The sequence below is a fragment of the Sphaeramia orbicularis genome, chromosome 21, assembly GCF_902148855.1.
Source record: "Sphaeramia orbicularis chromosome 21, fSphaOr1.1, whole genome shotgun sequence".
Classification (NCBI taxonomy): Eukaryota; Metazoa; Chordata; class Actinopteri; order Kurtiformes; family Apogonidae; genus Sphaeramia; species Sphaeramia orbicularis.
In genome coordinates this window covers 15382167-15407118 of record NC_043977.1, presented here as the reverse complement: position 1 = coordinate 15407118, position 24952 = coordinate 15382167, and the positions used below count along the sequence as shown (strand labels likewise).

The window sequence follows — 24952 nt, the reverse complement described above, 5'->3', positions numbered from 1 at the left end:
TTGTCATATTCCATGAGTTTTACTTGTGAATCAGTAGTTGCTTTTCCATTGACCCTCAAATTGCGCAAATATAACTTGCGATTAAAATTTACCCAATGGAAAAACGACAATTTTGCCAAAAGTCACATTTTTCAATTAAAAGTTCCGGCGCTGCCAAGAGGTGGTTTTTCGGGCGCAGCGCAAATGGTGTATCACGCAAAACTGCAACTAGAGTCAGGAGTTGACAGATGTTACAACAAGTGAAGAAGAAGATGAAACATGTCGCGGTATGTGTGGACACACCAGGAAACCCAATCATTTTTTAATTTAGTACGAGACAGAGGGGTAATATATAATAATAATGAATATATCTGTAAATCAACACCATATTTACGTTCGTCACCATTTTTATGGAATGACTTCTCATGTCATCTTGTGATAATAAATAAACAAATCATAGCATTTGTGATTTAATGAAAAAAACAACTTTATGCACTTTTGTTTTTTTGACATTTAGTAAATATCAGTAAAGTTTTGCGCAGATGTCCAATGGAAAAGCGGCTAGTGTTACAGAAGATGACAGTGTTCCAACGTTCACTACAGAGCATCTGAACACCCAAATGGGTCATATCTGATGCTGCTTAAAGGGGTCATATTTTGCTAAAACCACTTTTATTAGTCTTTGGTTCACTTATTTGTGTATTTGGACCCTAATAGTTCATAAAGTTTGAACTTGAACCCTCCAGGTGCTGCAAAGCTATCTTTATATTCATTCAAGCAAAAAAAAAATGAGTGGATTTCAACAACCTGTTTTAATTCCTGCTTAATTTGTTATATTTTATAGCTAGTTACGTCTCAACATTTGCACATATAAGGTCTCGACTTCCGACGAACATTTCTCAGAGTAGGACATAATTGTTTATCAGCAGCAGCGGTTGCAGTAAAAACTGAAAATATGTCCAAACTTGGAGCCGATTACCTAAAATGTTCAGTTGTTGGTTGTATTAATGAACACAAGTGGCTGAACGGGTCAGAAACCTGGAGGGGGTGGGGCATGAAGTGGCTCACTTGCATTTAAAGGGCCAGTGCTCAAAACAACCTTTCTGGTGTCATTACTCAGAAATAGGGTTGAAGATGGACCTGTGGAGGTGAATTAATGAAGAATTCAGACCCAAGCAGAGCATTTACAGTTTATGTAGAGCACAGGGAAATGTTTTAAAATGCATAATTCCATTTAAAAAAACAAAATATCACCCCTTTAAAAGCTGAGAACCTGCATTTTAACTGAATTATTTACATGTATTGATAGGATTAGTGGCTTAAAAGTTATTAAACATTTTTAATCAGTTGATGCTTTTGGTCATCAGTCGTTTAGAGCTTGGAGAGTTAAAGTAGTGAATTAGCGGTGCATATTGTATATTGCAGTTCCAATGCTACTGTTATGTCAAATAAATAAATGAATCTAAATAAAAAACCTAAAAACATATGAGCTTTCCAGTGCAATGAATCCCATCCAGGTCTTTTCAGTTTCACACTCTAAACTTGTAGCTTTATGTGAACTGCAGATGTTCACACTGAAAGGGCAAACCTTGTGTCCTTAAATTTGACAGATAAATCTTTTCTTATCCATTACTGTTCTTCTTCTTCTGCCAGCTGCCCCTGTGCTGACTGGCCCCTGTGGCAGATTCACCCAGCTGTCACACCAAAGCATTTGCAGATGGCCCTGTATTACTGTGAACACAGCTTCAGGCAAAACATGCCTATGCGTCACTACTGTTGTAAACAGTAAGTTATCAGAAAAAACAAAGGAATCAATTTAAAATAATCCAGACCAAAATAAACAGATTATATGAGTGTAAAGCACCATTTCCAAAAGAAACAACTACTTTGGTTTGTTGGTAATTTCGCTGCATAGTTTAATCCAAACTCTGAACAGTAGGGGGAAGTCTGGTACCAGAACACACTTAGAACCAAAACCACAGATGGATCAACACTATGTATCCACAGACTGGATAAAGTATAAAACTCATACTTTACACCAGTGGTTCCCAACCTTTTTTGGTTCATGACACCATTTTAACATCACAAATTTCTGGCGACCCCAGACATTCAAAACTGAGACTTTTGTTGTTTTTTTTAAAAATGAATTTGTTTTGATTATATAATAGTTTGCTATACTATGTTGCAAATAAACGTTAATTTTATATGACATATAGTCTATATAATGTATATTATTATGGACGGAGGCAGAAAAGCCAGGTGTAGATTATTACACAAAGTGAGAATTTTATTTTCCTTGGTCAGGATATGTACAGTCAGTCCAGCTTGGATTTACAAGGTTGACAATTAATACTGAATAAAAAATAACAAACTATGAATTATGAAAGAGCTGCAGCATCTGAAACTGACCACAATGAACATTTGAAAGATAAACAGTAAACAGTACCACAGTGCTTCAGTTTCAGCTTCACAGTTTGTCATGTCTTCTATGTATTGGGATTGTCTCTGTCAACTCACCATATATTTTTTATTAGTAAGTATTGTTTTTTTTTTTAATTTTTTTTTTTTATCAATTACTAGAAATATCAGGCGACCCCATTTGAATTCCAGGCGACCCCACGTGGGGTCCTGACCCCAAGGTTGAAAATCACTGCTTTACACACGTGTATTACGGAATCATCAGATCTTCTTCTTACAAACTAAAACTCATATAGACCTTTATTCTATTGCTTTCATAGGTCTTTCTTGATTTTACTGGGTATTTAGAATTTCATATTTTATATTTTTGCACTCTGTATTCCTTTTGAGTAAAGCATTTTGTTTTGGTTTTTTTTGTGTGTGTTAGACTGTTAACCCCGTCACCCGGCCCCAGATAAGCGGAAGAAAATGGATAGATGGCTGGATTGTGTGTTACTCTCTTGTATCCTTTTAATCTGTAAAGCACTTTGTGAGGTTTCTCTGTGATAAGTGTTATATAAATAAATTTTACTTTTTACTTCACTTTTAGACAATTATTTTGACAGTCGGTCAAAATAAAACTGTGTCTTAAAATCTTCACATGCTGCATCAGCTGATAGTTTACATTATAACTCTGTTAGTTCAGTTTTTAGACAAAAGCAGCCACAGTAAAACCACAAATCACCTCTGTTTTCTGTATGGTTTGTGTTGTCAGCAGCTGAACTAAAGATATGTTCGGAATCATTCAAACAAGGTCAAAACTGTCAGTTTAGTCTGAACCATGGATCAATAAATGACAACATCACTTAATAACTTCATATCTTCAAAAAACTAATAATCAAACTCACCCTTATAGAAGAAACACTGGCATTTCAGCAACAAACTCCATTCTTTTCATTTAAACCTGTGTCCAGTGGTTAAAACAACAGTGCTTCAACTTGTACCATTATTTGTCACTTTCTTTGAATTGAAAAGTTGTTTCTTAGCAGTTCTCATCCCATTACTTTTTTTTTTTATTCTTTTTTTCTTGGGATTTTCCATAGTTCACATGTTTATTCATATAATTCCCCATTCTCATCCATTCATCTGAAAATTACAACTGAATCACACAGATACGCCTGTGACTCCACAGACAATACAGATAAGAAAAACCTGGTCTACCCTCAGCTATACAAAAGATGTAATTTATACAATACAAAATTAAAACTAAACTCCCTAGAACAGGAATGCTGGGGTGCACATTTATGATATTAAAAAAAAAAAACCAACAATAAAAAAAAACAAAAAACGAAACAAAACATCAATAGAAAAGGGTTACAAAGGAAAAAGGGGGTGAAATGGATGTAAGACATGGCCTTAAACGATGGTTGAACTGGTCTGACATACCTAATCCTTCTTTCCCATCTTTTCAAAAACAGACCTTGTTGTAGTCTTATTGCAAAAGTCATTCTTTCCATCTTAAAAATGTCATAAATAATGCCAATCCACTCCTCCACTGTAGGTATTTCTAGTTTTTTGCCACTTTCTTGTCAGGGCTTTCCTACAAGCAGCACTTAAAATCGGAAATAAACATTTGTCATTAGAGGAGACCTTTTCTGATGGTAGAACTCTTAAGTATAATGACACAAACTCAAAAGTAATGTCTATCTAGAATACTTTTTTCAAAATTTTATAGACCTCCAGCCAGAAAGGGAATAACATTGTACAAGAGCAGAATATGTGAAAATGATTTGCCCCAAGGCATCCACACTGTCTGCAGCATGTAGCCGAACTGGTATTGTGTCTTTTTTGAGCTGGAGTGATGAAAAGTTCTCATCCCATTTCATCACTTTTTCCCCATGGTGTTAGTTTTCATCACCATGGGAGACCAGTAGAGTGACTCACTACTCCCTCTAGTGGTCACATAAATCCCCCGGCCCATTCAGTTCATACCAGTACAGACATTGTCATCTTTGACAAAACTTCAGAGCTCTTTATTCCAAACAATCTAATCATCTTTTAATCTTTTTTTTTTTCCCAGAGGAGAAACACATATAAAGCCCTTTTCACAATATCCTGAACACAGAAGTAGGACCTGAATATCAGCGAGTAGATTATTATTAAAGCCCTCAAGGTTCCCAAGGTTTTTGTCTTTTTTTTTTCTGATTTGAACATGTTTGAGGTTAAATGAAGAAAAAAAATCTAACACTAATGATTCATAGTTATACTAGTTTTAGTTTAGTTTACGTCATCCATATTTTTCCCAAAGTATTAATTACTTTAACTGATTTCATCATGCTACAGATGCTTACGTTTTGGAGAATACACACTCGCTTTAGGTATACACAGGGGTGTGCATTGGCAAGAATCTGGCAATACAATACAAATTACAATACTAGGATCACAATACGATGTATCACAATATATCATGATACTGTTAGAAAGGCCATTTTTTGTTTGTTTCTTTTTTTTTTTTTAAATGTTTTTTTTCCAGGAAGAATTGAATTACACCAGAAATATGCACAAATACTAAACAAATTTTTATCTGACCACAAAAGGATTTAATGCTATATCACAAAATTTTCCTGTGTTAAAACTTACATTTTGTTTTACAGACATTACAGTTTAAGATCCTGCTCAAATGTTCATATTCTATTAGTTCATAATTAACATCATAACATTATTTTTGTGCAATCCCAACAAAAGAACTAACATCTGCCTCTCTCAGACACTAAAAAGTGCTTTTAGGGATGGGATAACCATTATTTCATAAAACAGTGTTAAATAATAATAAATAAAATACAAACAATAAAGAAAACCAAAACACAAAAATAAATCTCCCATATCTGCATTTGATTAAATACCTAAAAATATCGATGCAGATCTGATATTTTCTAACATCCCTAGGTATACAATGTCAAAGCACCGAAACACAAACACATGCAAGTTTACAATGGATCTGTAAAGTAAATAGAGCCCTTTAATAAGTGGAAGAAGAGGGAGGAAGGAAAACTGGAGGAAGGACTTTGAGATAAAAATGGAGCATTAAGAAGAGGGCAGAGGAGGGTAGAGCTGAGAGAAATGAAAAGATAAAGGAAGAGAGGACAGATAACGCTTTGAGGGACGGAAAACAGGAATGTGTAGGAGAGAGGGAATAAGGGAGAAGAAACGAAGAGAAGGAGAGAGATGGAGGAACGGCAGGAAGGATGGAAATGTGACAGGAGGAGAGAGAGGAAACTGGGGAGGTGAGATTGAAGGAGCCAGGAAAAAAAGTGAATAATCACTCTCTCTCTTCTTTCATCTGCAGGCTTAAAGGCTTAATCTGCCTCCTGTGAGTGTGTGCTCGTCACTGTGTGTGTCTGTTTACAAAGGCTGGTGTGTTGTTCCAAAATGAACCACCAGATGGCAGCACATCACCACATGTTAATCTACTGTCAGTCACTGCTGTTTTCTCTGTTATTCAGTGGCATATTCATCACTGTGCTTTCTACTTTGTGCATATGCATGAAGCAACAACATGGCTTTTCCTTATTTTGTCAAATTCACTGACTATACTGTTTTCGTAAAAGAAACTGTTAAAGAAGCAGATCTAAAAAACAAAAAAAAATTGCTTGATCTTGTTAGGGGTGATGTTCTTGTTGCTGGTTTTCATCCACCCACTACTATAATTAGTCTCCCATTCATTCACCAACACTCTTACTCTGGTGCTAAAATATCTAAGCAGCAGAAAATTACAATGGGAATCCACGAAAACCACAAATGTCAAGTCAGAATAACATCCACTGCTTAATGCACTTGTTTTCTTTGCTTTTAGCCGCAGTTAGAGGCAGCTGAAATCTTAAGCAAGCAGAGAGACGAGATCTTTTTTCACAAGTACAATATTAGACAATTTTTCACTGACATATAGACATTGCCTTTGACTACTGTGTAGTTGCCAAAATACGTTATATAAACTGAAGGAGACACACACACACACACACACACACACAAAAAAAAAAAATATATATATATATGTATAAAAATCCAATTTAAGATCAACGTCGTCTGAGCTCAAGGCCTTAAACATTAATATTTCAACATATTTTGAACTTTTCAGGGTCTGCAAGCAGTTCTGACAGCCATTTCATTTGGCAGTTGCTCCGCGAGCCCAGACTTCTTGGAAACAATCTGCAAACATGTCCAGCAAGATATGTGTCTGTAATGCTGGCTGTGCTGCAGACACTGTGACCGTGTATCCGACAGAGATTATCCTAACTACGTCTGCCAGACAGTTATCAGAGCTGTTTTATCATTTCCTCCATGGTCTGTAACTTAAACTGACTCTTTGGCTCACTTCAGACAAGTTGTTCTTCCTCTGCCAAGCTCAGCCAGATTCAGCAACAAAGGAAAAAAAAAAAAAAAAAAATCAAGATTTAACTGATTATACTATGATGATACAATAATCTAATTGTACCAGTATGATAATATTATCTTCAGGACAAAACATAGCAAAGAAATGATAAAGATTTCACATCCTCTAATCTTCTAGAAGTGGAAATAAGGGAAAAAACACCAGAAATTACAAATAAAACACCTTCCATCTACAGCTTTGTCGTTTCTGTCCAAGTAAAGTGAGTAAATATTAAGGCTTGGAGATGTAGACAAGAGATCATACAGCATTATTTTGTGTAGAATCATCATCCGTGACCTGAATCACAATTTTCTCACTTATTATAAAATATAAGTGAGTTACAACTAACATTTTCCTCAAATTTTCTTTGTTTTTTAGAGGTTTAGTTTGTGTCTTGGTGGCTGTTTTGTTGTGTCTGACTGCAAATTCTGTGTTTTTGTATTGTTCTGAACCAAAATAATTACAGTATTGACAATTGTAGATGAAATAAACGCTAGTCGACATTTGCATTTGCCTTCGATGGACTAATTTGTCCCATTGGAGTTCTTGTAATGAATCAAAATCATTTTTTTGTGTATGTACACATTCTTTTCACTGAATGTCAGACATCAGAAGTCTTACCTGCAGCTGATGGAATTTGTCGTTATTATTTCTTCAGCAGCAAAACAACCCACAAACTCTGTACGAGAGATGCTAATGTAGTGTTATAAACAGACTGAAATACACTCACCAGCCTAGAGAACTGTGTTAGCTACCTTAATACTGCAAACATTCTCGGTAAAATACCATAATTGCAACATAAATGGGAGATTTAAAATGAATGACAGCAGAATGGACACAATCTGACAGTGCTATTATTGTTTGTTTTTTTTACTGGCATGATCCCTCTGAAAAGTAGATAATGTGCCAAATTAAGACTATTCAAGATCTAAAATCATAAGGTCACCAAGTAAATACAAAGATAGATTATATGAGGCTATTTCATACTGCTATGGAAAAGTGAAGTCCAAATATCAGTTATGGAAGTTGCCATGTTGCTTCTGCTGCTTCCTCTGAGCCACAAAGTAGAGCAGTAGAGTCATGTTTAAAAGGGTCAGATTTAGCTAAACCCACTTTTATTAATCTTTCTTGATTGATTGATTCGTGTATTTGGACCCAAATAGTTCCAAAAGTTTGAACCGATATGTCCGAGGCCAAGACAAGACCGAGACCAAAGAGAGTCGAGATTAAGACAAGACAGAGACCAAAGAGAGTCGAGACTAAGACAAGACCGAGACCAAAGAGAGTTGAGACCAAGACAAGACCGAGACCAAAGAGAGTCGAGATTAAGACAAGACCGAGACCAAAGAGAGTTGAGATTAAGACCGAGACCAAAGAGACGACAAGACCGAGACCAAAGAGAGTCGAGACTAAGACAAGACCGAGACCAAAGAGAGTCGAGATTACGACAAGACAGAGACCAAAGAGAGTTGAGACTAAGACAAAACCGTGACCAAAGAGAGTCGAGATTAAGACAAGATTGAGACCAAAGAGAGTCGAGATTAAGACAAAACCAAGACCAAAGAGAGTCGAGATTAAGACAAAACCGTGACCAAAGAGAGTCGAGATTAAGACAAGGCCGAGACCAAAGAGAGTTGAGATTAAGACAAAACCGTGACCAAAGAGAGTCGAGATTAAGACAAGACAGAGACCAAAGAGAGTTGAGACTAAGACAAAACCGTGACCAAAGAGAGCCGAGATTAAGACAAGACTGAGACCAAAGAGAGTCGAGATTAAGACAAGACCGAGACCAAAGAGAGTCGAGATTAAGACAAAACCAAGACCAAAGAGAGTCGAGATTAAGACAAAACCGTGACCAAAGAGAGTCGAGATTAAGACAAGATTGAGACCAAAGAGAGTTGAGATTAAGACAAAACCAAGACCAAAGAGAGTCGAGATTAAGACAAAACCATGACCAAAGAGAGTTGAGATTAAGACAAGACCGTGACCAAAGAGAGTCGAGATTAAGACAAGACCGAGACCAAAGAGAGTTGAGACTAAGACAAAACCGTGACCAAAGAGAGCCGAGATTAAGACAAGACTGAGACCAAAGAGAGTTGAGATTAAGACAAAACCGTGACCAAAGAGAGTCGAGATTAAGACAAGACCGAGACCAAAGAGAGTTGAGATTAAGACAAGACCGTGACCAAAGAGAGTCGAGATTAAGACAAGACCGAGACCAAAGAGAGTTGAGACTAAGACAAAACCGTGACCAAAGAGAGCCGAGATTAAGACAAGACCGAGACCAAAGAGAGTTGAGATTAAGACAAAACCAAGACCAAAGAGAGTCGAGATTAAGACAAAACCGTGACCAAAGAGAGTCGAGATTAAGACAAGATTGAGACCAAAGAGAGTCGAGATTAAGACAAAACCAAGACCAAAGAGAGTCGAGATTAAGACAAAACCGTGACCAAAGAGAGTCAAGATTAAGACAAGGCCGAGACCAAAGAGAGTCGAGACTAAGACAAGACTGAGACCAAAGAGAGTCGAGATTAAGACAAGACAGAGACCAAAGAGAGTTGAGACTAAGACAAAACCGTGACCAAAGATAGCCGAGATTAAGACAAGACTGAGACCAAAGAGAGTCGAGATTAAGACAAGACCGAGACCAAAGAGAGTTGAGATTAAGACAAAACCAAGACCAAAGAGAGTCGAGATTAAGACAAAACCGTGACCAAAGAGAGTCGAGATTAAGACAAGATTGAGACCAAAGAGAGTCGAGATTAAGACAAAACCAAGACCAAGACCAAAGAGAGTCGAGATTAAGACAAAACCGTGACCAAAGAGAGTCAAGATTAAGACAAGGCCGAGACCAAAGAGAGTCGAGACTAAGACAAGACTGAGACCAAAGAGAGTCAAGATTAAGACAAGACTGAGACCACAAAAAATTGGTCTCGAGACCAAGACCAGGTTTCAAGAACTCCATTACTAGTTTGAGCCACGTAGACACTGATAAAAAACAAAAACCTCCTCCATAGGCATGAAAATCTGACAACACAGTTAACAAATTACCTTTTCACCAAGCCAATAACTTATATGATATGTGTTCAGCATCTACCCGATACAAGACTGAACATCACACTGAATCTCCTAAAAAATATAAGTTGAAGTCATCTATGAGTGGGACGATGTAAACAAGGCCGCTGTCTGCTGTTCCATAGTCAATGAGCTGTTTTGTCAGCTAGCCATGTAGTTAGATTAGCTGTCCCAGACAGCGGAGCCAACAGCGAAACAAATGGAGCTGAGACAGATGCGGGCTTTCCATGCCATCCTTTACTGTCAGAGCAGCCTGTTTTAACATCCAGAGCTTTAACTCCTCTGATTTCACAACATCGAGAGCAGACACGTGACAAAAACACAAAAAAACCTGCGATATTCAGGTGACAACACACCTCACTTTACATCAGAGGTGGTGTTAAAGTTATAATATATATAAGGTAGATTTTATTCAGAGGAATAAATTAATAAATAAAAAACATCCTCAGAGGAATAGAGTGGAATCATCAGTGGGATTTATCGTCCTTACAGTTAGTTTCCATTGGACTCACTTTGCATTTTTCAGATTAATTTCTTTGTGTTTCCCTTCTGTCACAAATTGCAAGTTTTGTTCTATCTTCACTATCTGTACTGATACTGTATCTGTATCTGAAAACTCTCCTCCAACAATAAGATACTGTTGGGAATCATTCATTATTTTTTATTATCATCATCATCATCATCTGTTGTTTTATCATTTTTTGCAAGAGTGAACCTGCTTTCCAACCATCTGTCTTTCTTCCAAGTATGATCCTTTAATCAATTAGTTCCTCCTGCAGAAACACCTTTTGATTATTGGTTATTCAGCTTGAGACAACATTTAGTTTTACCTGTATTTTCTTTTTTTTCATTATAAGCAAATGTACTACTTTGTTTTCATGCTCTAAATCTGCCTTTTCCAAACTTAGGGTGGAGACTGCAGAGCTGTTTTAATAGGAGTGTGAGTAAAGCGCATAACAATAGTATAATATGTGGTTTTTCTTTTCCAAATTAGAATGGAAAAGGGCTGTCTCTGGAGGGGTTTATAAATGCTGACCTCACCATATCCATGTGAGACACAGAGAAGTAATAGTAAAAGATGCAAATAGATGAACGTGAAATAAAAATCGCAATACAACGAAAGCAATGTAATAGATACAATAAAACGCAACAAAACCAAAAATGACAGAAAAGACACAACAGGAAAAAGAGTTGCAGACAGTGTTTGTGTGCATTAGCATGTGAATTGCATGTTTCGCATTTTTTAAGCTAGTGACGGTGTATTGCTAACGTTGCTTGTCAGTGATTGATGATGTTATCTTTGTGTCTGGGATAGACATTCTGACAATCCAGAAAAGATAACTTAAATCAACACTGTTTTGATGATGGAAGACTTAATGAAATGCAAACATCATGTCAATGCATGGTGTATTTATGTACATTTGAGTCCTAAGGGGAGATAAATAAATTTTTTGGGGTCTTCAGCACTAAAAGTTTATAGGTTTCTGTTCCTTAACCCAGAAAGACTATGTGCTATTTTTGTGGCAGTTCCCAAATAAACTTTCTCTAAGTGATTTATCACATTTATTATAATATTATCCTCCATATTTTGCATTTTTCCAGTGAAAATCACATATTTTCCAATATTTAATGTACTGACCATATAGATGTTCAAATAAGCTCAGAGGAAATTCAAAGCTTATTAAATCAACAACAGAGAAAACTGAAGAAAAAGTGACTTTTTCAGTAAAATATATCATTAATTGAACATAAAACAAGTGTCTCCATCCACTGTCATTGATCAAATTCCATGGGTTTTACTGGTGAATCAATGTTGTAGATCAGGGGTGTCAAACTCATTTTAGTTCAGGGGCCACATTCAGCTAAATTTGATCTGAAATGGGCCGAACCAGTAAAATAATAACATAATAATACATAAATAGTGTCAACTCCAAACTTTTCTCTATGTTTTATAGTGAAAAAAGTAAATTTACATTATGAAAAGGTTTAGATCTACAAACTATCCTTTCAAAAGATGTGAATATCATGAACAAACTGAAAAAAATAAGTGTAGTTTTAACAATATTCTGCCTCAGTTTATCATTTACACATGTCCATTATAACTTACAGACCACAGTCGATCTACAAATACACAAAACATTTAATAACAGGCAGAATATTGTTAAAATTGTACTTACTTCTCCTAAAACATTTCAGGTTGTTCATATTTGTTCAGGTTCTTCACATTTTTTGTGAAATTATACTATGTTTTCGTGTAAATACATGAAAATATTTACATTTACAAAGAAAAAACATTTGGAGTTGTCATTATTTATATGTTTTTATGATAGTATTTTACTGGTCTGACCCACTTGAGATTGAATTGGTCTGAATGTGGAACCTGAACTAAAAGGATTGTTAATATCTTAGTGTAATTTTTGCATTTCACAAATTCATCCCAGGGGCCGGACTGGACCCTTTGGCGGGCTGGATTTGGCCCCCGGGCTACATGACACCTGTGTAGTAGAAGATGACGATTACAGAGCTTCTGAAGGTCTGAATGGGTCATATCTGATGACCATGAAAAGATGACAAACTGCATTTTACACCAGTTATTTACATGGATTGATAGGATTAGCGGATTAACAAGTATTATACATTTTAGATCAGTAGATGGTTTTGGTCAGTGGTAGATGTTTGGGTCTTTATGGGTCAATCTTCATTGAAAATCCTTGAATGGTTTTAAACCATTATGCTGGAGCAAGTCTTTTTATCTCATTATTAACAAAGATCAGACTCACCTTTTCTACTTTGGGGGCAAGGACACCCTGGGTGGGCGCATGTGAGGGGCCCGGCGATGGTGGCTGCATGGGGCTGCCTGGTTCGCCGTTCAGAAGGACCGCTGACACATTGGGGGGTGTGAGACAGGATAGCGGAGAGGAGAGGGGAAGGAGGGGCCGCGAGGCAGGAGAAGAGAGGGGAGAGGGCCCAAGGCTGGGGCCCGGAGACACCATGGAAAGAGGACGACCTGATTGGCCTGGGCACCGGGACGGGGAGGAGCTCTGAGGACGCAGGGGGGAGATGGCCACCGTGGGGCGCTCTGGGCTTCCAGCAGGAGGACTGTGGACTAAGGAAAGACAAAAACGTACATGGATTATTACATAGTCAGTCATAGTTAGTCCGGATTGAGTCTGATATGAGTAGGATTTTTGAGTTATGGGATGTGACATTTAGGGAATTTAGGATAGGTAGAAGAATGAGGTAAGAGGGTGGGAGATTATAAATTAAACTTCATCCCACTCCTCAAATGTTTTCCTTTCTTTTTATATAAATCTTTTTGTTGTTTGGTTTTAACGTTACGTATATTCTAAATCAGGGGTGTCAAACTCATTTTGGTTCAGGGGCCACATTTAGCCCAATTTGATCTCAAGCGGGCCAGACCAGTAAAATAATGACTTAATAACCTATAAATAATGACAAATCCAAGTTTTTCTTTTTGTTTTGATACAAAAAAAACCCCAATTAAATTATGAAAAATATTTACATTTTACAAAAAAAGATGTGAATAACCTGAAAAAGCTGAAATTTCATTTGAAAAATTAGTGCAATTTGAGCAATATTATGCCTCAATTTATTATTTATACATGTACATTTACACACAGTGTTACATAAACATTTGGTAACAGGCATAATATTGTTAAAATTTTGGAGTCTGGAACTAAAATTTGAACAATTTCTACAATATTACATCTCTTACTATTAACACACCTACAGATCACAGTGGATCCATAAATGCACAAAACATTTAGTAACAGGCAGTGTATTGTTAAAATTGCACATTTCGGGTTGTTCTTATTTGTTTTTATTTATGTATTTATTTGCGTTTTATTGTGAAAGAATAGTTGTAAATATTTTCACAGTGTAATGGTATTTTTTTCACTTAAATTTTTTCCACATAATTTTTCACAAAGAAAACTTGTAGTTGTCATTATTTATGGGTTATTGTGTTGTTATTTTTACTTGAGATCACATTGGTCTGTATGTGGAACCTGAACCAAAAGGATTTGGACAACCTGGACTGTTCAGGTTAATTTTTGCATTTTCATCCTGTGAGGCTGGAATGGAACCTTTGGCAGGCCAGATTTGGCCCCCGGGCCGCATGTTTGACACCTGTGTTCTAAATAAACAAACAAACTAACACAGAACAAGGGACAACAATGGCATTTACTGAGACATTGTAGGCAGGAATAAAAATAAATAATACATTTGAGGTCTAATTAAGCTATAGAAGGGTTTTAAATTAACTTTCTGACTCACTGGCCAAAGCGGCTGGAAAAAAAAAAGATTTTTGTATCTAATTGTTGAAAATGTTTCTGTGAAAGAAGGAATGAAATGTGTAGCTATTTTTTATTAACTAAAGGAAAATAAGAAAAGGATTTAAAACAACATTTGTGGCTATTCAAGTGTAGAGTTCTACAGTTCTGTGTTTTCCAGGTGCTCCCGAATGCACCATGAAGTCCATGTCCTTATGTGTCGAATTGAACTGCTTTGCCCTCAGCATTGTTTGGCAGGCAGACTATATGGTAGGAACTTCTTTGTTGTGTCGTTGTGCTATTTAAATGGTCAATTTTAACAAAAATTATTATAGTAAAGTAAATTTATTTATTGGGCACTTTTCACAGACAGGGAGTCACAAAGTGCTTTACAGTGCAAGACAATTAAAATGCATTTTAAAATACAATTTAAAATGAGATTAAAATACAGTTAAAATGCAATAAAAACAATAAGTGCAATTGGTTTGTAGCAGCCCTGCGTCAGTTTGGATTTAAAACATCATTAAACATCATTAAACTTTATTATCTCTTTCTAAAGCAAATTAAATTGTTTTGGCGTCTAAAGTTGACCAAACTACGACTGGAAATAATAAGTCAAGTCCACCCATTCAGTCAGGGCAAACTGTTTCACACTTTATGCTGCTTCATCTGACTTCCTAACACCCTTCTGCAAGAAAACCCTGAAGGCGAACCTCTACCAGTACCACAGAAAGCAGCAAGAAGAGTGATGCTCCAAATCTTTTACTCTGGGAATATAGTTGCAGAATGTGGGCAGGAAACATCAATTTTAACTGGTTTTGTTGTCGTTATGCTGCTTGTACTCGTTGATAAGAAGATGATAGATGGATTTATAATGTCTTTTGAAACTGAAGATCAGTAAATCATCATGAAATATTTGTATCTTGGGTATTTTCATGGTTCTTTCAATAAAAGAGAAAAATATCCTAAATAATTCAACGTGTGTTTCTTTGTAGGTGTAGGCTGTACATGAAGGCTTGTGCTTAGAGGTGATGATCATGGATAAAGGCATTTTCAGTAGCTGCAGTTCTCATTTATCACAACAGTCATTTATTTTATTAGTCACTGTTTGGGAAGAAAAATGTTTATAGCAGCCATTGTCACTGATGAAAGCACTGGCTGTGTGTAAGCTCAGTAATGACAGGAAAATGTCTTAGTGGGTGAAGTCCAAGATTAAAGTTGAGTAAAAGGGGTTCTATGTAGTGTTGATTTTCCAAATTCTAAATAGCAGGACACACAAAGGACTACCAAAACCACCCATAAATCAACGTTATGTATCAATAGACTGTATCACTCACTGAATAAACTATAAAGTTCATTGTTTTTACACACATCTGCATTATGGTATCATCAAGTTTTTTGTCTCAAAATAAAACTCGTAGTTACTTTTTTTGACAGTCAGCCAAAATAAAAGTGTCTTACAATCTTCAGAGACTACATCAGCTGATAGTTTACATTATAGACAGAAAACAACCACAGTAAAACTACATATCACCTTTGTTTTCTGTACGGTTTGTGTTGTCAATAGTTGCAGTAAAGATCTGTTTGGAATCGAACAAAGTCAGAGTTTAGTCTGAACCGTGGACAAACAAATGGAACCTTTGCAACGATAATAACATCCCATAATAACTTAATGCCAACATAAACCTCACAATCAGTCACCCGTGTAGAAGAAACGCTGCCATTTCAGCATCAAACTCCATTCTTTTCATTTAGAGCTGTATTCAGTGGCGACAACAACAGTGCATCTAGTTTTAATCACTTTGTCACTTTCTTTGACTCTAAAAGTTCTTTCTTAATGGTTCTCATCCAATATGGTCACTCTCCGATGCTTTGGTCAAAGGTTCTAGGGTGCTAGTTTTCCTCGCCAGAATGACTCACTACTCCCTTTAGTGGCCACATAAATCCACCGAACCATTTGTAAGAACAAATTAAGTTCATATCTCTACAATCCAACACATTTTGGCAGAACTTCATAGCTAAACATTTTAATTAGTGCTGCAACAATGAATCGATTAAATCAGGGGTGCCCAATCCTGGTCCTCGAGCGCTAATATCCTGCATGTTTTAGATGTATCCCTCTTCCAGCACTCCTGATTCAAAGGATAACCCTATCATCAAGCTCTGCAGAAGTCTGATAATGACCGTCAGGTGTGCTGGAAGAGGGAAACACCTAAAACATGCAGGATAGTAGCTCTCGAGGACCTGGATTGGGCACCCCTGGATTAAATCAATCCAAATCGGTTTTTAAAAGAGTTGGCAACGAATTCGGCAGTCAATTAGTTGGGTCTTGAACATGTTAGTATTGAGGCATGCCCGCACGCTGTGTAGTGCAACATAGGAAAACACAGAGCAGCATGGATGAGGCTTCGGATGCTGGGCAGCCCTGTTTGGCCGAAATGTAGTGCGGTGTTTATGTAACAAAGCTTGAATATGGAGAAAAAAATGGCCAAAATCCCACGGCGCAGTACGTTTCAGGCAAACGGGGCTGTAGTGGCAACCGCGAACACAATGTGAACCGAACTTAAGATAGCCTAAGTGTCCGGATTACTTTAGCCCGCCAGCTACTTATTATTAGACACTATTAAGGCTAATGATGTTCATTTTGTCTTCTGTTAATGTAATTATACTTTTCTTTGTTTCTTTTGTTCAGACAAGGTATCGTTTTTAGATGTTAATGCTATACCTTGTCCGAACAAAAGAAAAAAAGAAAATTATAATTACATTCGACACTATTGTTGTAATTATAATGTTTTCATCCATCTGCGTTTATCACTAGACTAACGTCACCTATCGTTGACCGGAACTAATACAACCCCAGTTTGATAGCCTAGAACTGGTTGAAGGCTAAAGCTTGCTAGTCTCTAGCCGTAACAAGTCTCGGTAGCGGGCTAGTTCTCTCTAACTATACCTGAAGCCTATATTGCTTTGGGTTAAATACTGATCTTTGAAAATTGAGTCTTTTGTGTTTATCCTGCGTTGTGTTTGTGTTTTAGCCTGTCCGTCCGTGGGAGTGGATCATTGTGGTTCTCCCTGAGGTTTCTCTTTTCCCACTGGGTTTTTGGAGTTTTTCCTCTCCGAGAAGAAGGGTCAAAGGACGGGGGATGCCTGGGACATTAACCCATTTCCTTCATCTGCTGTTCATTTGACTGTTGTTTGTTTTCATATCCAACTAATTCTGTAAAACCCTGTGCGGCAACCTTGTTGTGATATAGGGCTCCACAAATCAAACTGAATTGAACTGAATTATCCGATGATTCTATTTGTTATTAAAATAATCTACAGATGACTCAATTATTAAAGTTATCGTTAGTTGCCGCCCTAATTCTAATGATAATTTTAGCTCACGTTTTACTATTCGAAAGTAGAAATATTACATATAGTCACTTTAAAACAGGGGTCTCAAATTCATTTTCTTTTAGGGGCCACATTTAGCCCGATTTGATCTCCAGTGGGCGGGACCAGTAAAATAATTGTATAATAACCTATAAATCATGACAACTTCAAATTTTTGTCTTGGTTTTAGTGCAAAAAAACCCCATTAAATTATGAAAATACTTACTTTTATAAACTATCCAAACAAAAAAGATGTAAATAACCTGAAAAAACTGAAATTTCCGAAGAAAAATAAGTTTAACAATAAAATAACAAAAAACAACAAAATAATTTTAACAATATTCTGCCTCACCTTATCATTTATACTTTCACTTATAATTTCGTTTGATATACTTTGTACTGTCAAATGACAATAAAGGCAATCAATCAATCAATCAATCAATTTCTACATGTGCATTATGGATCGGATCTACAAAGACACTGTTGTTCGTCCATCAGTCTCGATGATGACCTTGATTTCAGTTTCTGTGGGTCCTGGAGTGGCTTGACAGCCCTATTTTTGCCCTGAAGTATCTGCCACAAAGACACTAAACACAGAGGAACAGGCAGAAAATTTTTTAAAATTGCGCTTAATTTTCTTCAGACATTTCAGGTTGTTCATATTTGTTCAGGTTATTCATATTTTATTGTTTCAGGATAGTTTGTAAATGTAAGTATTTTCAGAATTTAATGTTATTTTTTGCACTAAAACAAAGACAAAAATTTGAAGTTGTCATTATTTATAGACATATTGTAATATTTTTTTCATTTTTTTTCTTGACTGTGGAATTTTTGCACTTTGTATATTCATCCCACGGGCCGCATTGGAACCTTTGGTGGGCCGCATTTGGCCCCCGGGCCGCATGTCTGAGACCCCTGCTTTAAAACAAGAAAAATGTGAAGGAACAAACAGTTGTGACGTATTTCGACAAATCAATCCCACTCGTCTTTATATTCATGTGTACTACTGCGGCCTTTCAGTGCCTACGCCCTAACCGTCCCCAACTTGAAATGACCATTTTATCAAAAAGAACAAAAACAATAAAAACACTGGAAAGCTCAACTCCGACCTCACCCCTTGAAGAAATAAAAAACTGGGATGTCCTCAGTTTGGAGTACTTTTCTCAGCCTTTAATCCCTCCGAGGACATTTGGTGCTTGTGAGGATAAAAGTACACAAAAATACACACCCACACGAGCATGTACACACTGGCGTACACTCACGCACACACAGAGTTGCTAGCCACCTGCTCTTACTACATAGCAGAACTCGGGCTGAAGTCCACAGAGAGACACAGCGGTCATGTGAGTGTGTAAAACCACCCAACGCCAGAACTATGCACATACTTTATTTTATAATGGGGACCAGATGTGTGTTTGTGTGTACGCTGAAAAAGAGAAAGAGCGAAACAGAGAAAGGGAAAGAGGTTGAGAGAGAGGCACGAAGCTCTGTCATTACGCCTCCATAAAACAAAATCACAGTGATGTCATTCAGCTGCATGTGTATATAAGTGGGAGTGCACATGTGTAGTATGTGTACGACTGTAGCCAATGTGTATGTGTGTGCGTGTGTTATTCTTGGCAGTGCTTTCACAGTGTGTACTCTTTCAGCCTTCCCAAAGAAACCCTCACCATTATTCCCTCTGAGGAAGAAAGAAAAGATACGGTGGAAAAAAAAAAGAGTGAAATTGGGGCTGAGGAGATGAATAGACTCTGAGTGGAGAATAATGTTGATATGATTTAGACCTTGTACAGACACAGGTGTGTGCAATTGTTAAAGCTTCTGTTTGTCTGTGTAAACACATCAGGCACAAGGAGTAACACGATTATAATGAGAAACCATTGTGACTGTGCCAAATTATTTACCTGCGTATGTACTTGTACTCCCCATTGTGCAACAGTAGCTAATGTTGGAAGGCAGATTATTGTGCGGAGGGAAAAAAAAAAAAAGAATGTGGATGCGAGCAACACCAGCATCATTTATCCCTCTGGAGAGACATAAGCAAGACTCATCTGTCCTTTAACATGCTATGCATCTTTTTGAGAAGCCTAATGCAGCCGTTCCTCCTGTTGAATAGGGAGCTGCTGTTTGCTATTCATAAGAGTATCTCAATCCCTGCATCACCAAGTTCACATTTCTCTCTTTCTTGAGTGATGTTTTGGTCCAGAAGACAATGGATCCCTCACCTACTATGGTACAGTGCAGTTTCCAAACCTTTTTGTCTCATTCCAATAAGCTACTTGTTACTGACAGTCTTAACACTGAATGATTTTTTTTTATTTTTTAATGGTTTTTTTTTTTTTTTTTAGAATATATTGATTCAATTTTCATTGTTCAAAACAAAACAAAACTGCTCAGCCCCACACTCAAAACAAAAATAGTGACTTACAGTCATCATAGAGATAGATTCTCATCACCTTCATATCTGTATAAATTATACAGTACAATGTGTAATTATAATGAGTCCATTTAACTCAAAAGGACCCAGTGGGACATTTGTGGCAGTTCTCAAATGAATTTTTCTCTATATTTAACCATCCTTAAGTGGTTTATTAGCATTTATTGTAACATTATCCTCTGTATTTTGTGGTTTTTTGTTTTTTTTTTAAATGAAAATCAGGTATTTTCCTACATTTAATTCACTGAATTCAAGGTCTAAGTTGCACCTCTTTCTACCTCTTTTCAGGGATGTAAATGGAACTATTGTGCTGTTCTTCTGTCTAAGATTGTTATGATTCCTGATATTTATATTATTATGTATGTTTTGCTAGTTCGCATATATGTTAAATTTCATTGCATGTTCAGAAGAAATCACTAAATCAAAAATCAAATCACTGATCATGTAGATGTTCATAAAAGCTCAGAGTAAAGTTGAGGATTAATATATTAAAAACAGAGAAAATGAAATGCAAACATTATGTCAATGCATGGTATATTTACATATATTTGAGTCCTAAGGGGACATAAATACATTTTTAGGGGTCTTCAGCATAAAAAGTTTACATGTTTCTGTTCCTTAACCCATAAAAATCCAGTGCTACTTTTGTGGCAGTTCCCAAATAAACTTTCTCTGAGTGATTTACCACATTTATTATAATATTATCCTCCATATTTTGCATTTTTCCAGTGAAAATCTGGTATTTTATAATACTTAACGTACTGATCATATATCGTAGACGTTCAAATAAGCTCAGAGTAAATTCAAAGGTTATTATATCAACAACAGAGAAAATTGAAGAAAGAGGGACTTTTTCAGTAAAATCTCTCATTAACTGAACATAAAATAAGTGTCCATCCACTGTCATTGATCCACCTCCAGGGGTTTTACTGGTGAATCAATGTTGGAGAAGATGACGGTGTTTCCACGGTAACTACGGAGCCTCTGAACGTCCACATGGGTCATATCTCTTGACTGTGAAAAGATGACAAACTGTATTTTACACCAATTATTTACATGGATTGATAGGATTATTGGTTCAGAAGTTATAAAGATTTTAGATCAGCAGTTTGTTTGGGTCGCTGGTGGATGTTTGGGCTTTTATGGGTTAAGAGCAGATGAAAGCCCAAGACAGAGTTGAGGACACATTTCCTTCAGTATAGTTCAAGAAGGGTTTCCAAATGTGGTTGAATTTGTCAATCTTAGAATGTGCCAAGCATGTCAAAAAGTCAAGTGGAATGTGCTCCAATATTAGCTTCCTCCATCCAGAAAGGGTAGGGGATTTATTAGAAGTCCAATATAGTAATATATTCTTTCGGGCACAAAAACACGGAATGATTTTAACAATAACACTGGGTTACAAAAAAATGTTTTTTACAAGTTTCTAGGTTTTTTCAACTGAATTAGAACCATTTTGCACCGCTAAATCCAAAAATGACATCTGTTTTTCTCAATCAGGTCAGGTTTTTTTGCTAATTATATTTTGAAAAATTTGATCTTCTCACAAAATTGATGACATTTTTGTGACTTTATCAGTTGATTTTTTATATAGTTCTCACCCAAAATAGGTTTTAAGAGAAAAAAACAATCATTTTCTAACAGGATGTATTTATTATTTATTATGTATTCAGCGCAGATGTAGCAGAATACGTCAGGCTTATTTTTGCAAGATCTTCTAGTCGAAGCCATTTCATTCACCTGTAATATTAAAAAAAAACATTAATCATAAATTGGCAAAAGTAAAATCTTCAGAACTCGTTTATTGCAAGAAATATGAAAGAATTTTGTATCATATGATGTGAAAATGCCCATAAATGTAAGCAAGAAAGTTGACCTGATTGAGCAAAATTAATGTGATTTTTGGTTTCAGCACACCAAAATTATCCTAAATCAGCTCAAAAAACTTAAACAATAAATTTGTTGTTGACCAGTGTAATCATAGTAGGTATTTTAGTTATCTATAAGTTTAACCTGTTTTGAGCATGTACATTCAGATAACACTTTCAACTCCTCTGTTTATGCTGCTTGGTTTGAAATACTATATAGTGCTGTGCAAAAACTGCACAGACCACCTCAAGCTTTGTTGTTTTTGCAGGGTTATAATGAGCATATACTGTGTATTTATTTCTCAGTTCATTTATTCAGCAAGAAAACAGAAATAGAAAATATGTTCAGAGGAATAAAAAAACACACAAACACACACACAAACACAGAAACTGAACTAAAAAGCTTCTGCAGGCATAGTCAGTGGTAAGTATGACCTTCCTACAACAAAAATGAGGACAAACAATAAAAACATTTGACTTCTGTTGAATGAAACCTAAAACTAAAATTGGCTGAACAAGAGATTTAAAGTGGTGTTAAGAAGGGAGGTCCCGGGTCTTTAGGAGCGGTTGTATCATGATACAGTGAAAGAGAAATGTATGTTAAAGGGGTCATATTTTGCTAAACCCACTTTTATTAGTCTTTGGTTCATTTTTTTGTGTATTTGGACCCTAATAGTTGATAAAGTTTGAATTTGAACCCTCCAGAAAGGTTATAATAGTTTTGGATTTTTCATTATAGTTTAGTTTTATTTAGTTTTGACATTTTTTTTCTCTAATTCAGTTAGTTTTAATTAGATTATAGAGCAGGTTTGCTAGTTTTTATTAGTTTTCATTTTTTTCTAAATGCTTAGTTCAAGTTCAGTTTAGTGTAATTTTAGTTTTTTCATATTCTTTATCTTCCTCTCTGTTGTAGTCACATACAGGACTCTGCTGCTTTCTACCAACTTTATTCTCCATGTTTCCAGGTAGAGTGGGGACGAGTAGCCGAGTCTAAACGACAAATGACTAGAAGTGACGGACTGTGAAGTGTCATATGGTGCCACCAGCTAAAATTGCTCCAGTAAAATAAATCGATTTCGTATCAATCCGACATTGACAAAGACGAAAACAAGGGGAATTTTATCTACAATTTTTGTCTGTTTTAGTTAGTTTTGTAAGCACACAACACAGTTTCAGTTAGTTATAATTTTTTTCCTTTTAATTATAGTTTTCATTTATTTCATTTAACCAAAATGTTTTTTCAATTCTAGTTTTCGTCATTTCGTTAGTTTTCGTTAACGATAACCTTGTCCTCCAGGTGCTGCAAAGCTATCTTTATATTTATTCTGGCAAAAAAATGGAGTGAATTTCTGCTTTCCTGCTTAATTTGTTATGTTTTATAATCAGTTACGTCACGACATTTGCACATATAAGGTCAAGACTTCTGATGAACATTTCTCTGAGTACGACATAATTGTTTATCAGCAGCAGCGGTTGTAGTAAAAACTGAAAATATGTCCAAACTTGGAGCCGATTACCTAAAACATTCAGTTGTTGGTTGTATTAATGAACACAAGTGGCTGAACGGGACAGAAAGCACAGTCAACAACCTGGAGGGGGTGGGGCCTGAAGTGGCTCATGTGCATTTAAAGGGCCAGCACTCAAAATGACCTTTCTGGTGTCATTAGTCAGAAATAGGGTTGAAGATGGACCTGTGGAGTTGAATTAACCCTTTCATGCATGAATTATAAGAGCCTTAATCAAGATTTTTATTCATGAGTGTTTTTATTCCTCGAGGCATTAAAAAAACAATGCGATTGGAGTAGTTTTTATGAATCCATTTTTCATGGAGCTGCAAAAATGTCCACTCAGCTGGACACCATGCATTACATTTTTGAAGCAAAGAAACATATTTACTGATAAACTGTGTGAAAACTACAAAATGAAAACATTTTTAATGCAGCTAATCTGATGTTTCCTCACATTTTAACATACACTAATACTAGTCATTACTCACTTCATAAAGATAATAAGCAAAAAACCCCACAAAAACCTGTTAATTACAGTTTAATAACAATAACAAGCAATTGATTTACTCTGAAACATGTTAGTGCAGATCAGGTTTATCAAGAACAGCAAAGTTACAGTAATGGTATGAATTGCAGTGTATGGGATGGTGCATGCACTGCAAAAATCTAAATCTTACCAAGTTTTTCTCATTTCTAGTCAAATATTTCATCACTATATATTCTAATATATTCTAATATATTCATCACATCATTATTCTATGTGTCCTCCTTCTTTCTCAATAACTGCCTTCACACGCTTCCTGAAACTTGCGCAAGTGTTCCTCAAATATTCGGGTGACAACTTCTCCCATTCTTCTTTAATAGTATCTTCCAGACTTTCTCATAATAGTTTTGCTCATAGTCATTCTCTTCTTTCCATTATAAACAGTCTTTATGGACACTCCAACTATTTTTGAAATCTCCTTTGGTGTGACGAGTGCATTCAGCAAATCACACACTCTTTGACGTTTGCTTTCCTGATTACTCATATGGGCAAAAGTTTCTGAAAAGGTATGGATAATAGTGTTAGGTATGATTATGACATCAATATATGTTTGGTTTCAAAACAATTGACGTGTGCCTGCTGAGAAAAAACAACTAAATGTTCATTGTAAATTTTGCTTCCCCACCCTGTAAAATAAGACATAATTACCTATAGAGTATCATTTTTTGCTTAATTCAAGCAAAAAAATCTGCCAATGGAACAAGTGAAGATTATCTTGGTAAGATTTCTTGAAATAAGATTTTGCAGATCTATTGCCTCGAAATAAGTTCTTATATCACACTGAAAAGTTCCTCTTTAGGTGTTTATGTCATATTTTAAGTGTGATGACATATTTGGATTAGAAATGAGAAAAATACACTTGGTCAGAGTTAGATTTTTCCAGTGTGAGTGTCCACTGTGTTGGCTGATATGGAACTAAAACAACAAAATCCATGCATATACAAGAGAACAGCTGTCCACTGTAGTGACCACTATGCATGAAAGGGTTAATGAAGAATTCAGACCCAAGCATAGCATTTACAGTTTATGCAGACCACAGGGAAATGTTTTA

The 24952-nt window shown here is 36.1% G+C and overlaps 1 protein-coding gene across 1 annotated transcript in view; it reads right to left on the bottom strand.

Moving 5' to 3' along the window:
• LOC115412945 (E3 ubiquitin-protein ligase SH3RF3-like) overlaps positions 1-24952 on the bottom strand; it is a 237235-nt gene that overhangs the window by 15052 nt on the left and 197231 nt on the right. The window contains 1 exon segment of the mRNA XM_030125629.1: positions 12661-12986. Coding sequence (XP_029981489.1) covers positions 12661-12986 — 326 coding nt within the window.